Source organism: Trichosurus vulpecula, chromosome 7 (assembly GCF_011100635.1).
Source record: "Trichosurus vulpecula isolate mTriVul1 chromosome 7, mTriVul1.pri, whole genome shotgun sequence".
NCBI classification, from domain to species: Eukaryota; Metazoa; Chordata; class Mammalia; order Diprotodontia; family Phalangeridae; genus Trichosurus; species Trichosurus vulpecula.
In genome coordinates this window covers 155,905,614-155,921,283 of record NC_050579.1, presented here as the reverse complement: position 1 = coordinate 155,921,283, position 15,670 = coordinate 155,905,614, and the positions used below count along the sequence as shown (strand labels likewise).

The 15,670-nt window shown below is 36.1% G+C and overlaps 1 protein-coding gene across 4 annotated transcripts in view; it reads right to left on the bottom strand.

Annotated features, from left to right (window-relative positions):
* The window catches only part of CDK19 (cyclin dependent kinase 19), a 238,178-nt gene that overhangs the window by 170,506 nt on the left and 52,002 nt on the right, over window positions 1-15,670 (bottom strand). For 3 of the 4 annotated variants that reach the window (XM_036766306.1, XM_036766309.1, XM_036766310.1), the window contains one exon: window positions 3,854-3,929. In XM_036766306.1, coding sequence (XP_036622201.1) covers window positions 3,854-3,929 — 76 coding nt within the window. Of the gene's footprint in view, window positions 1-3,853; window positions 3,930-15,670 lie in introns of those variants that run through there. The other variant, XM_036766307.1, reaches the window with a different exon arrangement.

Sequence of the window (15,670 nt, the reverse complement as noted above, 5' to 3'; positions counted from 1 at the left end):
GTTGAATCTGAGATGTCTATGAAATGTCCGGTTTGAAACATCCAATTGGCAGTAGAATGTAAAACTAGAGCTCAGGAGAGAGAATGGCACTGTTTAGATAAATCTGGGAGTCATGTGTCTGACCACAACTGAACACTGTAACTAAAACAACTAAACTTGGCCTCAAAGAAGAGTTAATAAACCTCCCTCCTCTCTTTAGAGAGGCAATCTATGAGTGTAGAACACTGTACATGCTATCAGACATGATGATTGTTCGTTAATTTCATTAAACTACTTTTTCTTCCTTTTTTAAAAAATCTCCATTAAAAAAGAAGTTAGGTAGTATTACAGGAGTAGTGCAAAGGAGGTTAATGTAAGAACAAAGGATAGAGGACTGATGATTATATTCTCTTGTGTCACATGTCCTACAGAATTTTAGGCCTTGAGATCCTACCTAGCCTTTCTTTACTCTTTGAAATCTACTACCCCAAAATCTGAATTGCACAGAATATGACCAACTTCTGCCTCTTATCTACAACAGAACGCAAAATATAGTAACTATTACTTCCAAAGGTTTTCATCATTTCTATTTCATTAACCAGATACTTCGCACTATTCAAAACCAAATCCAAAATAACTGTTCTGTCATCACTTCCTCCAGTTTTTGAAAAAAAAAATAGCTTTAAGACAAACCAAGAACTTAACATCTGCTCTGCTTTTATCAATATTTCAGCAAATATTCAAGTAATTGATGTCATCTATCTGTACTAAGGCCATTTGCACTTCCATGCTAAGTTTATGATTTGTTTCTTATTTTGTTCATCTGTTTCCTCATCCTAGTTTGGTAGTATGTAGTGTCAAACATGCAGCCCTTGCTGACCTCAACATCACCTAGCCCAAACTAGATTAAAATGTAATTAGGTAATATTTAACAAAATAAAAAATGCATTGAACAAAAATAACATTATTATGTGATTTTCTAAGTTAATATGCAGCTGGCAGAAATCTGTGTATGATTTTGTGGCACCCATTTCTATTTGTTTAATACCACTAGTATACACTACCACAACAAACATGTCCTTCCATTTAATGTTACTCAATTCCTTCCCAGGCCAGTTCATGGCCTCACAGAAGTAAAACTTTTCGATACACAATAATACTACAATGTTTCTTTTTGTTAAATAAGGCATATACTCTTCCATGCCCATACTCTAATACTTTTGATCAAACTTCATTGAATACTGTACAGTAGAGTTACCTCCTTGAAGTAAGACTCCCAGTTTACCTTCTCAACTATATTCTGTGCTTTTACATAAAGACATCTAAAGCTGTAGATTCTACTGCTTACCTTCTAGAGTACTATCCCCTTGAAAATCACTAGTCATCTCCAATGATGTTCTTCCTATGAAGTACCTGCTACTCTCTATGGTATTTGATTTGGAAAAAATAGATGGGCAATTCTTTCCTTCCCTCTCCATTTTCAATTTAAAGCTCTCTTGAGGAGGTTCACAAAAATTCACAGGCCAATATATTATTTATTAGTATTGTGGAAATGTACACCATCCCTGTTCAAGAGTTCACCATTCAGCATTCACACCATATAAACCAGGATCAGAAATCCAAATCCAAACTCTCAAGATTTGCTCAAACAGCTGTCTTCTTCCAAAGTGCCTATCTTCAACTGGAAGTGGTGATAATTAGAGCAGCTTTCCCTCTATGGTCTTCATCCTTTCTCTGGACTCCATAAACCCCAGAAATTCTTTTTAGATCTCTACAGGCAATATAATTTATCATTACTAGGGGTCAACTTTGCCAAGTTTATATCTTGAATGTATGCCCAGGAAAGCGAGCACTCCTTTTTACTCTTGTTATAAGGCTGATAGATGGCCACCACCTCAGCAAAGAGTCACCAAACACCATACTGGATATCCTCTACACTAGTAGGTCCTATCAATCTCCATAAAAATTCCTTGGAACCTAAAAGGCTGTGTCTTTCACAGAAAACACAGGGAAGTATCTCATCTATATTATATAGCTCTATAATAGTAACATGGCTTTTCTTCTCTGTATTACCTTCCTTTTCCACATTCCAATCTCCTGACTCAGGCTAGGATTCCCCTCTGCCTACTCAGATTCTTTGCTCTTCTTAGTTTTCCCTCTAAAGTACTTCCATTATTTCAAGAACTTATTTTCTCTGATAACCTACAGAAGAGAGACATATGTAGAACCCTTTCAGTTTCTCTTCTAACTGGGGTCAACTCATATTTTAAGCCAATGCAGTAGTTACTCTGCCCTAAGAAAAACATGAACATAGTATATATAACATAGTTGGCACCAAATAAATGTTTATTCATTAATTGAATGTCTCCTTGCCTTCTAAACTTGCTATAATGGAGATGCTAATTCTCAGCATCAAAGAGCTAAATGTTTATTTGCCTACCTGGTAATACCTGATGAAAAGCCCTTTTTTCTGAGCCTTTCCAGAATATTTTACCCTTTAACTTGCTTGCTCAAGTACAACTTACCTTCAATGAAGAGATTCCTGCCAAAATCTTAAACCAAACAGAAGCACTCTCAGCTAGTGTCTACAAAGTGTTAGGAAGAAACCCAGCCATTTTCCCTCTCTTTCTTTATATGCTCTTATAAAAAGCTCAGACTCTCCTATGCTAATCTCCTTCTCTCATCCTGCCTCTTTAATCAATTATGAAGAGATAGTGAATATGCCTCTGCTACTGCTCGTATTGTAACAAAATGTACAGAGGTAAATGTTTCATCTCACTCTGAAAACTAGTTTGCTCAGTTTTAGGAAAACATCTCTTTACAATTAATTCATACAGTGAGCAGCTATGAGTGAATTTCTAGCTACTACTTCAATCTTAAGAATCTCGTCAGTTATAAATGCAGCTTCTGCCACATACCACTGTTTCCTGCTTCTTGATCTTGATAACCAAGAGGCAAAGGCAAAGTGACCAGGTCTTCAAGCTAATGTATATCTATAACTAGAAGTTTACAGGAGAATCTTGTAAAATGATTCAGTGTAGAAGGATAATTAAGAAAACAGCTCTATATCAGTACCTTGATTTGAGAGAAAAGCAGAGGGTATGGGAAAACTTTCATCTTAACTCCAATGGTATATCATTTCTCCTGCCCCATTCAACCATCATTTTCTCTACTTTTCCAGTAAGCAATTTGTGATAAAGATTTGCTTTCATGGAATCAGCCACCACCGTAAAGGTTACAAACAAAAACTCTCTTTCTATAGCACTCTTTTTCTTTAGAATTTATCAGCATATACTTTCGAAAACTTTGGTGCAGTCAATTTTTAAATTATATTTATAATTCATTTAAACATTAAGTTACTAAAATATTCACAATAAAAGTGAGTCACCATAAAAGAAACCAATTTTAATATAAAGGAATACTGTTCTGTTCCTCAAATCTTCCCATATATTGTATGTTCAAATGGCTACATATGCTATCACCTTCCTCCTTTTCACTCTTCCTTTTTTAGTTTGTATTTAGCTCAATACCCTGCAAGCTTCCCTACTTCCCTTCATAACAGCCTCCTATGAAACAGAAAATGAAACTCATACAAAAACAAATAATCATTAAATCATCACTTAGGTTCAGAGACTTCTTATTAATAATATGCAATGTGATCTTATTAATATTTTCACCCAAACAGTTTTACTGTTCAATTATGCCATCAAATTCACTATTCAAAAGGGATTGTGGCCTCTTTCACAAATATTTAACTGAAGAATCACTGAATACTTATGAAATTAACACGTATTCATAAAAATAGTTTCTAATATTAATACCATCTAAAATAACTAACATGATAAAATAAAGAACTGTGTTTATATCCACTTACTGCAATCTCTCTACAAGCCGACATGGATATTCCTGTGCCTTCAATTTGCTTCAATGCATATTCCTTTTCATCTTTTCTGCACATAAACAAAAAATCATCATTTTATTTTTCTACAAGTTATCTTCAGGTTTAAAAATTATAAATCCAGATACAGTAATCTCCCTAAAATGAATCATGAAATGAAAAAGGATTCTCAATGATAAGAAAACCTTTTCAAAATCCTTGTAATGCTTCAATAAATATTTTTGGCATTGGCATCTCAACTACAGAAAGGTGAACTTTCAAGAAGAAATTCATATCAACTTAAAAGAAAAACTACTGACATAAAATTCTGATTAAAACATTAAGACACTAATCAGAACACAGACGCAAAAATGTTACTTTATACAAGTTATGAGTTTTTAAGAATATAAACTAAAGTATATTACAGGAAAATATCACTGCTCACTCAAAATCAAAAGTATACATTCTAATGGAACAATTCACAAAAAAACCAAATTATTGGCGGTCTTATGTCTTAAAGTAGTGCAAGGTGGCAATGTTGGAAATATTCACAAGAATCAAGAACTAGAGAGGGGAACATTTGCTCATTAACTTGTCTAAGCATTTTTGTATGGCACAAGAAACAAGGCCTAAAACATCCAACAGATGCTACTGCTGTTACCAGAATTTTGTTTTATACTCAATTATCACTGCTTACTACTTCCTTAGTAAAAGTTACAAGTGGACCTTACAACAAATTCTACCACTTGAAGAAACAAAAAAGTGGGAGAAGGCTACAGGAAAAAATCCCAACCCTCAGGAGATAGAACACAAAAAGAGCAACTGGTATCACACATCAAGGACACTACAAGGACCAACAGCTCCTAAAGCATTTGTGGGATATCATGGCTTTGTAGTCCCAGATGCCATGGAAACTGCCAAACACAAAACTATTCTGATCTCAGATATTCACCTAGTCCCACAAATATATCTGGGTAGCTTTGAAAAACAGTATGCAGCTATCCCTCATTTTTCTGTTCTATTCTTACTATTTGATACAAGAAATCAAAAAGTCTTTTTTAAAGTTGAGTTATTTTAAAAATATTTTCATATGTACAAATGTTTAGATTATGTCAAAATTTAGGCTATAGGATACTTAAGTTATATATACTTCCAACATTGAAAAAAGAATACATTTTTCAAATTCTTCTATAAAAGACTGAGGCAATAAGCTGAATTTTGGCAAATAAACAAATTGGAACCACTAGAAAAAATAGTGGGAAAACTCAAAATATTCTAATTCTAAAGTAGACCTTACTTTCAAATTAGCATCAACAAATTTTTTTAACACATGAATTGGGAGCTAATATACTGCAAGAAAAAAAAAACATCCAGTGCCATTCTTTCCACTTAATATATAACCATTCAACTTCTGTTCAGATGTTACAGAAGCAAAAATAGAAAATAAGTAGCAAGTAACTAAATATCCAAATAACCAAACTCCAAATGCACCTTTGTCCCACATTAATATATGGGTTAGTGCACCAGCATATCCTCCATGTTCTGATTTGATATTTTCAAGTAAATTCCATGAAAGCAATGAATGTTTTTAAGTATCAAGTGCCTGGTACTGCAATTTTGTTTAATAAATACTAAGATTAAAATGTTATATGTCAGAATCCAGACAAAATTTTCATATGTAATCACAATAATTTAAACAGAAATATTTTAATCTCCCCCTTCACATGAAATACTACATAAGCTCAAAAACTGTATAGGTTTATTTTTAATGCTGTAAGGAAGATACAATCTGGAGGAGTAATAGTTGCTATGGAAACCATAAGATTCTTTTTTTTACAACAAGTGAAAGAATAAAATTATCACATATTAATGCCTTTTGGATTCTAAATCTAGACTGTCAGAGGAATTTGATAACTTGAGGAATACAGCATGAAAAAAAGGACTCAGTTTCTATCTTCAATAATTCAACCAACATTTACTAAGCATCTATTATGTATGCACAGCACTAAGCTAAGCACAAGACAAGACACAAAATTAGGTACAGGATCCCTGTCCTCATGAAGTTACAAGTCTAGTGGAATGGTAGCTCATACAAGGTAACTGTAATACAAAACACATTGTTAATTCATTAGAATAGGTAGTGGACCTGAAATTTCACTGGAATAGAAATTTCCCTGGTGAAAAAAATTCCCTCTACAAATTCAGATCAGCATTTCCTCTTCAATTTATAGCCTAGAGTGACCTAGAGCACACAGATTAAATGACTTGCCTGAAGTCACACTGCCAGCATATGTCAAAGGTAAGACTAACCCACATCTTCCTAGCTTCAAGGCCAGCTGTCTAATTACACACTAGTTTGCATCTAGTGCATTAAAGAGGTACAAAAACTACTTTGTGAGGAAGAACAAGAGTACCAGTTTGAAGGATCAACAAAGAGAACTTTATGGAAGAAGCATTTAAGTCAAATATTAAAAATAGACTTTAAAAGAAGGGTAGCAATTTCAAGAGGCAAAGCTGAGGTGGAATATTCGATGGACAGGTAACAATATGAGCCAAGTCACAGAAAGAAGCACAGAATGTTCAGGGGACAGTTGTTTGGCTGAATGATAAAGTATAAAGCAGGAAATAACAGTCAATAAGAATATTGAGCTATGGGGGCCTAATATTATAAAAGGTCTTAAATGTTGTGTGATGGAATCTAAATTTGACTCAGTAGGAAATAAATAAGCCAGAAAAAATTTTAAGCAAGTAAGTAAGATGACCAAGTTTATTCTCAGGGAAGATTAGGAAGCTACAAGTACAACAGGTAGGCTGAAGAGTGAAAAAGCGAGGTCAGGAAGACTGGTTAGGTTACTACAGGGACTACAGTATATTAAAATGAAGGCCTGGACAAGAATAGAAAGGGACATGTTGGAGATAGAAATGATTAGCCTTGGATCCAAGACAGGGAAGTTAATAGGAAGAAATACAGTGAACTCCCCCACCCAAAACCAAACCAAAACAAAAAATTCCTCTAAACAGATGTAGAAAACATACCAGACTGAATCCTGACCAAGAATTCCAAGAAAAAAATCACAAGTCATTTTTTCCAGCCCAGGTTAGAATAGGGAGGCAGACAGAGAGGCCTGTAGACAATGGGGATGAGATACTGTCAGTGACAGCTCAAGAGAACATTTCAGTAGAGGGAAAAGCTGTGCACCGGGCCAACATGAGGTCCCAGACCCAGAATAGAAGAAGTAAAATTTCAGTACGCTATAGGAACAGGTACCAACTGGTAGTTGTATCACTTACTACCCAGTTTCAGGGCAGACCGAGGCATGGCATTGCCATGTGGGCCTTAGGGCTGTGTACCCAGAAAGGAGCAAGTTCAAAAGCAAGGTATGGCTCAGATACCAGGAGTGGAGTGGGGTCTAGGTTCAAGGCTCCAGTCTAGTCTGAATCTCATCCCAAATATCTGTCTCCCTATGCTAACCCAGGCTGGAAAAATGACTCACCATAATTTTTTTTAATTCCTGATCAAGATTCAATCTGACAGATTTTCTAGATCTATTGGCAGAGATTTCAGCCCAAAGGTAGGGGGATGGGGTGGGATGGAAGGGGAATGAGAAAGGAAGTTCTCCTACACAGGAATTACCAGGGCTAGAAATAGCTGGGTCAGGCAGTTTTCTACCAAAATCTTCAAAAGGCAAGTCCAAAGATCTGTTGTTGCTCAGACCCAAACCCATGTTAGGAACATGCAGCATGGGACCCGAGATGGTGGCTGGAAGACAGGGACTCACTTAAGCTCTCCCCCAAATCCCTCCAAACATGTATAAAAAAATGGCTCTGAACAAATTCTAGAGCTGCAAAACCCACGAAATAATAGAAGGAAACAAGTTTCCAATCCAAGACAGCTGGGAAGGGTCTATCACAAGCGCTGGGAGCAGAGTACAGCACAGTGTGGGCAGAACAGGACTTAGGGCCCTGAATCACTGTGCTGTGGCAGTTACCAGACTTCTCAACCCACAAACGCCAAAGACAATGGAGCAGGTTAGTGGGAAAACTGCTGGATCTGGGTGAGAGAAGTGCACGGTCTGGGCTGCAGTCCCAGGAGTGGCGGAGGTGGTGTGGCAGCAGCAGAAGCAGGAAGCTCCTACAGCTACTTCCAGAGCTCCAGCAAAGGCTGTTTCCAGCCCCAGGTCCACACAGTGGGAGGAATCAAGCGGTGGGTCAGAGTGGGTATGCAGGGATTGCTTTGCTGGTGCAGAGGCAGGGTTCTATTGCTTTGCCCTGCTTGGATCTGAGTCGCAGTCCTGGTTGGCAGTTTTGAGGGGAGGAAGAACACTGGTGTGGCAGAGCTTGCAGTGACTGTGGAGTAGAAGTAGCTCTGAAAACAGCAGCTCAAAGCCCCTAAAGCTTGGGACAAAGTATTCTCTACTCTGAAAGCAGACATACATTGACAAAAAGCTCAAGGGTCAAATAGCTGGCTGCGAACATGACCAGGCAGTAAAAATGGACTCAGACTCAGACTACAGAATCTATTTTTGGTGATGAAGATCAAAACATACTGCCAAAAGAAGTCAACCAAATCAAAGAGCCTACATCAGAAGCCTCCAAAAAAAATATGAATTGGTCTCAGGCCATGGAAGAGCTCAAAAAGGATTTGGAAAAGCAAGAAAAGAGAAGCAGAGGAAAAATTGGGAAGAGAAATAAAGTGATGCAAGAAAATCATAAAAAACAAGTTAAGAGCCTGCTAAAGGAGACCCAAAAAGATACTGAAGAAAGTAACATCTTAAAAAATAGACTAACCCAAATGGAAAAAGAGCTCCAAAAAGCCAATGAGGAGAAGAATGCCTTGAAAGGCAGACTTAGCCAAATGGAAAAGGAGGTCCAAAAGACCACTGAAGAAAATACCACCTTAAAAATTAGATTGGAGAAAGTGGAAACTAGTGACTTTATGAGAAATCAAGAAATTACAAAATAGAACCAAAGGAATGAAAAAATGGAAGACAATGTCAAATATTTCACGGGGAACAACCAATGACGAGGAGAATAGATCCAGGAGAGATAAGTTAAAAATTACTGGACTACCTGAAAGCCATGATCAAAAAAAGAGCCTAGATATCATCTTTCAAGAAATTATCAAGGAAAACTGCCCTGATATTCTAGAACTAGAGGTAAACAGAAATTGAAAGAATCCACCAATCACCTCTTGAAAAAGATCCCAAGAAGAAAACTCCTAGGAATATTATAGCCAAATCCCAGAGTTCCCAGGTCAAGGAGAAAATACTACAAGCAGCCAGAAAGAAACAACTTGAGTATTCTGGAAACACAATCAGGATAACACAAGATCTAGCAGCTTCCACATTAAGGGATCACAGGGCTTGGAATATGATATTCCAAAGGTCAAAGGAGCTAGGACTAAAAACAAGAATTACCTACCCAGCAAAACTGAATATAATGCTCCAAAGAAAAATATGGACTTTCAATAAAAGAGCGGACTTTCAAGCTTTCTAGATGAAAAGACCAGAGCTGAATAGAAAATTTGACTTTCAAATACAAGAATCAAGAGAAGCATGAAAAGGTAAATAAGAAAGAGAAATCATAAGGGGCTTACTAAAGTTGAACTGCGTTCTTTGCATTCCTACAAGGAAAGATGATGCTTGTAATTCATGAGACCTTTCTCAGTATAAGGGTAGTTGAAGGGAACATACATATATAGAGAGAGAGCACAGAGTGAGTTGAATATGAAGGGATGATAACTAAAAAATAAAATAAATTAAAGGGTGAGAGAGGAATATATTGAGAGAGGGAGAAAGGGAGAGATAGAATGGGGCAAATTACCTCACATAAAAGTGGCAAGAAAAAGCAGTTCTGTTGGAAGGGAAGAGGGGGTAGGTGAGGGGGAATGAGTGAATCTTGCTCTCATGGGATTTGACTTGAGGCAATACCATACACACTCAATTGGGTATCTTACCCCACAGGAAAGTAGGGGGAAGGGGATAAGAAAAGAGGGATGATAGAAGGGAGGGCAGATAGGCGGAGGAAGTAATCAAAAGCAAATACTTTTGAAAAGGGACAGGGTCAAGGGAAAAAACTGAATAAAGGGGGACAGGATAGGATGGAGAGAAATATATCAGTCTTTCACAACATGATTATTGTGGAAGTGTTTTGCATAATGATACATGTGTGTCCTATGTTGAGTTGCTTGCCTTTTAGGGAGGGTGGGTGGGGAGGGAAGAGGGGAGAGAATTTGGAACTCCAAGTTCTAAAAGCAGACACTCAAAAAAAAAGTTGTTTTTGTATGCAACTGGGAAATAAGATATACAGGCAATCTATCTTGCCCTACAAGAAAGTAAGGGGAAAGGGAATGGGGAGGGGGGGAGGAGTGGGGTTACAGAAGGGAGGGCTGACTGGGGAACAGGGAAATCAGAATATATGCCATCTTGCAGTGGGGCAGAGGGTAGAAATTGGGAGAAAATTTGTAACTCAAAACCTTGTGGAAACCAATATTGAAAACTAAAAATAAAATCTGAAATTATGTGAAGAAAAGTAGTAGGGGCAGTTAGGTAGCACAGTGAGTAGAGGACCAACTCTGGAGTCAGGAGGACCTGAGTTCAAATCCAGTCTCAGACACTTGACACACTTATTACCTGCGTGACCTTGGGCAAGTCACTTAACCCCAATTGCCCTGCCTTCCTCCCACAAAAAAAAAAAAAGTAGTACTGGCCCAATAGAAAAGGAGGTTCAAAAGCTCAGCAAAGAAAATTCCTTAAAACTTAGAACTGGGCAAGTGGAACCTAATGACTCCATGAGGCATCAACAAACAATAAAACAAAAACAAAAGAATGAAAACATGTAAGAAAATGTGAAGTATCTCACTGGTAAAACAAATGACCTAGAAAACAGAAGGAAGAGAGATCATTTAAGAATTATTGGACTACCTCAAAGCTATGATCAAGAAAAAAGATCCTGGACATCATCTTTCAAGAAATTATCAAGGAAAATTGCCCTGATGTTCTAGAACTAGAAGGTAAAGAAGAAATTGAATAAATTTTGAATGAAATTAAAAAAGAATGAAATTGAAGAAAATAAATAATCACCTCCTGGAAAAGATTTAAAAATGAAAACTCCCAAGAATATTATAACCAAATCCAGAGCTCCCAGGTCAAGAAGAAAATACTACAAAGAAACAATTCAAATATTGTGGAGCCACAGTCAGGATAACACAGGATTTGGCAGCTTCTACATAAAAGCACCAGAGGGCTTGTAATATGATATTCCAGAAAGCAAAGGAGTTAGGATTACAACCAAGAATTACCTACTCAGCAATAGTGAGTATAATCCTTAAGGAGAAAAAAATAGGCATTTAATGAAACAGAGGGCTTTCAAGCATCCCTGATCAAAAGACCAGAGCTGAACAGAAAACTTTATTTCAAGAGAAGCAACAAAATGTAAACAGGAAAGAGATCTCCTAAGGGATTCAAATAAAGTTAAACTGTTTACATACCTACATTGGAAGATAATACTTATAATTCCTAAGAACTTTCTCACCATTAGAGCAGTTAGGAGGAGTATACATAGCAGGCACAGGTGTGAGTTGACTATGAAAGGATATAAAAAAAATTAAGAGGTCAAAAGAGGGATGTACTGAGAGAAGGGAGAAGGGAGATGTGGAATGGAGTAAATTATCTCACATAAAAGAGATTTCAGAGTGGAGGGGAAAATGAAGAGGTGGCAGGCAACACTCAAACCTTAATCTCATCAGAATTGGTTCAAAGAGGAAGTAACATACACACTCAATTGGGTAGAGAAATCTACTTTACTGTACAAGTAGGAAAGGAGAGAGAGAGAGGAAAAGGCAGGAGACAGGAAGAGGAGGGTAGAGACCTTGAAGGGGCCGATAAAAGGAAGGGCAGATCAGGGGAGGCAGTGGTCAGAAGCAAAACACTTATGAGGAGCAAAATGTGAAAAGAGAGAAGGATAAACAGAAGGAAAAAACAGGATACAGGGAAATATACAGTTAGAAATCATAACCGTGAATGTGAATGAGATGAACTCATCCATAAAACAGAAGATGATAGCAGAATAGATTAAAAGCCAGAATCCTACAATATGATGTTAACAAGAAGCACACTTGACACAGAAACACGCTGAGTAAAGGGCTGTAGCTGAAGTAAAAAAAGCTTTCAAAAAAAAATTATGATCTCAACAAAGCAAAACGAAAAATAGGTCTTTTAAAAGAGATAAGAAAACTACATCTTGCTAAAAGGTACCATAGACAATGAAGTAATATCAATACTAAAGATGTATACACCAAATGGTATATCATCCAAATTCTTAAAGGAGAAGTGAAATGAATTACCAGAAAGAAATAGACTATATTAGCAAAGTATATTACTGGGGAACCTCAACTTCCCTTTCTTGGAACTAGATAAATCTTACCAAAAAATAAAAAATGAAGAAATTAAGGGGAGAAGAGATTTTTAGAAAAGTTAGATACAGTAGATATCTGGAGAAAACCAAATGAGAACAGAAAGGAATATACCTTTTTTTCAGTGGTACTTGGCACCAACACAAAAACTGACCATAGTATTGGGGCATAAAAAACAAATACAGAAAAGTAGAAACAGTAAATGTATCCTTTTCAGATCATAATGCAATAAAAATTAAAATAGAATGTCAAAACGCTAAAATGCAATAAGAAATATTATAGTAAAGTCAAAAATATGGAAGAACGATAATGACATATTGATAGCAATATACTACAGGTTCCAAATGATATACATTTTCAGACATGACTAATATTTTAAACTGTTTTGCTCGACTATATTTACTTGTTACAAGGGAAGACTTCTATGGAAGGAGAAAACAGTGAAAGAGATTTAAAAAAAAAGGAAAAAAATAGAAAGGGAGGGCGGGGAGAAGGAAAAAGAGAACATTTATAAAATACTTAAGCACACTGAAGAAATCCAAAAGTTCAGGTGACACAAACAGGACAAATTGGTAGGACCATTTCAATTTTAAAATACAATTAAAAAAATAAATTGCAGAACTGAAATAAGGCAAGAATATCCATTATTACCACTACTATGTGACATAGTGCTATAAAAACTAGCTATAGAACAAGAACAAAAAGGAAAAGAAAAGAAATTGAGGGAATAAGCATAAGCAAAGAAGAAAGAAAATTGTTGCTTTTTCCAGATAACATGATATTCTATTTTAGAGAACCTCAGATATTCAACTAAACCTAACTGAAATAACTAATAACCTCAGCAGAGTAGAATAGAAAATAAACTTACATAAGGTATCAGCTTTGCAGCACATTACCAACAAAACCAAGAAGGAAGAGACAGAAATAATATTCAAAGTAACTACAGACTGTATAAAATATTTGGGATGCCAACTATCAAGACATACACCATAATTATATATTAATATAATTATAAAATACAGAAATAAATGCAAACCTAAATAATTAGAAAAATATTCATTGCTTATTGCTAGGCCAGGGCAACTTAAAAAAATGCTAGCTGAATTAATTTACTTATCCAGCGCCACAATAATCAAATTACCAAAGAGTTAATTTAAAGAAGTAGAAAGAAATAAAATTAATTTGGAGGAACAAAATGTCAAGACTCTCAAGAGAAGTAATAAGGGGGAAAACTAGGAGGAAGGGGGATCCTAGAAGTACCAAATCTCAAACTATACTAAAATTCAATATTGATCAGAACTATTTGTTACAGGTTAAAAATTAGAAAACTCAATCTATAAAGATTATGTATACAACATACAGAAGCAAAATAATAATAGCATAGTATTTAATAATCAGTTACTGAGTCACTATGTGACAAAAAGCTTCTGGAAAACAATCTGGCAAAGATATGACTTAAATTACTATCTCATGCCTTACACCAAGCTCCAACTGGACACAGTTGGGGTCACAGCATAAACAAAAAAGAGAAGCAAGAAAGGAAAAACCCTTGGCAACCACGGATAGGGGAAAAGTTATTGACCAAACAAGGAATAGAGAGGTTCACAGGAGACAAAATGGGCAATTTTAATGATGGATAACATCATATAAACAAAATCATTGAAGTTAACATTAGAAGGGAAGCCAATAGGCTAGGGGAAAACTTTCCAACAAGTGAAAGATTTGACATCCAAGATACATAAGAACTGAATGAAATATATAAGAACAAGAACCATTCTTCAACTAATAAATGGTCAAAGGACGTGTGCATAAGGATCCCTGTGGGCACATACTAACTTAGAAAACTATGTACTGACATTATCTATGTTGTATTTTTATCCATTTTGTCAAATATTTCCTGATTAATCTGGTTCAGCTGCACTTAGGAATATTGTGTGTTTTGCCTCTGGTATAGCTGATAGAGTGCCAGACTTGGAATCAGCAAGATCTGGCTTCAAATCCCATCTTTCATACTTAATAGCTCTGTGACCCCAAGAAAGTCATCTAATTTCCAAGCCTCAGTTTCCTCAACTATAATGGTATACTAGATGGTCTCTGATGTCCCTTTCAGCTCTAAATCTGTGAGGTTGGGAATTAGTCCAGTTACTCTAGAAAGAAATTTAAAACTATACTCACATGTAAGTCACTAAAATGCGCATAGCCTTCCACGCAGAGATAACCACTACTAGGCTCTCAAAGTCATTCCTGAATATAGCCCTGAAGAGAATCACAGGACTTAGAATTAGAATGACTTTACAGAATTATAGAATGAAATGACCTTATAAAGTTATCTACTACTACCCTCTCTTTTTATAGATAACATCAAAGTTATATGGCTATCAACTAGCAGGGCCAGGGTAAGATCCCCCAAGTCTTCTGACTCCCACATATGCTCCACCTTCTATTTCTACAGAGAAATAAAAATCAAAACAAGTCTAAGGTTTCACTCAGAAAACTGGCAAAATGACAAACAAGAGGAATCATCAACCTTGGGGGCATCCGAGGTAATTAATTCTACTGTAGATAAACAAAAATTACTTGTCAAGAGCAAGAGTTCCATACAATTAATTCTAGAAATGAGGTCAGAGAATGATGATATAAAGCCAGGGACTGAGTCTAGCCTGTTGAAGACTCCCATCCAAGAACAAAATTCCTATTTGGGAGAATGGAGCAGATGCAAATTGTTATACTAGAACCAAAGAGGAAAAAGAATAAAGAGGAAGACCAAATCAGTATATGGAAGCATTTTCTAACAACTAAAACTCTCCACCTATGGAAGAGGATTCCCCAAGAAGCTCCTATCACTAATTACATTCAAGTAAAAGTTGGACAAGGCTGATACTATGAGCACAGTAGGAATGCAAGGAATGGTTTACCCAACAGATTTATGGAGAAGGGAAGAATTTATGACCAAACAAGAGAAGAGGACATTATAAAATGCAAAATGAATGACTTTGATTACTTTAAATTGAAAAGTTTTTGCACAAACAAAGCCACTGCAACCAAGATTACAAGGGAAGCAGAAAGCTGGGAAACAATTTTTACAATCAGTGTCTCTAATAAAGTCTTCATCTCTAAAATATATAGAGAACTAAGTTGAATTTATAAGAATACAAGTCATTGTCCAACTGACAAGTGGTCAAAGGATATGAACAGGAAGTTTTCAGAGGAAGAAATTAAAGCTATCTATAGTCATATGAAAAAATGCTCTAAATCACTACTGATTAGAGAAACACAAATCAAAACAACTCTTAGGTACCACATCATACCTATGAGATTGGCTAACATGACAAAACAGGAAAATTATAAATGCTGGAGAAGATGTAGGAAAACTGGAACACTACTGCATTACTGGTGGAGTT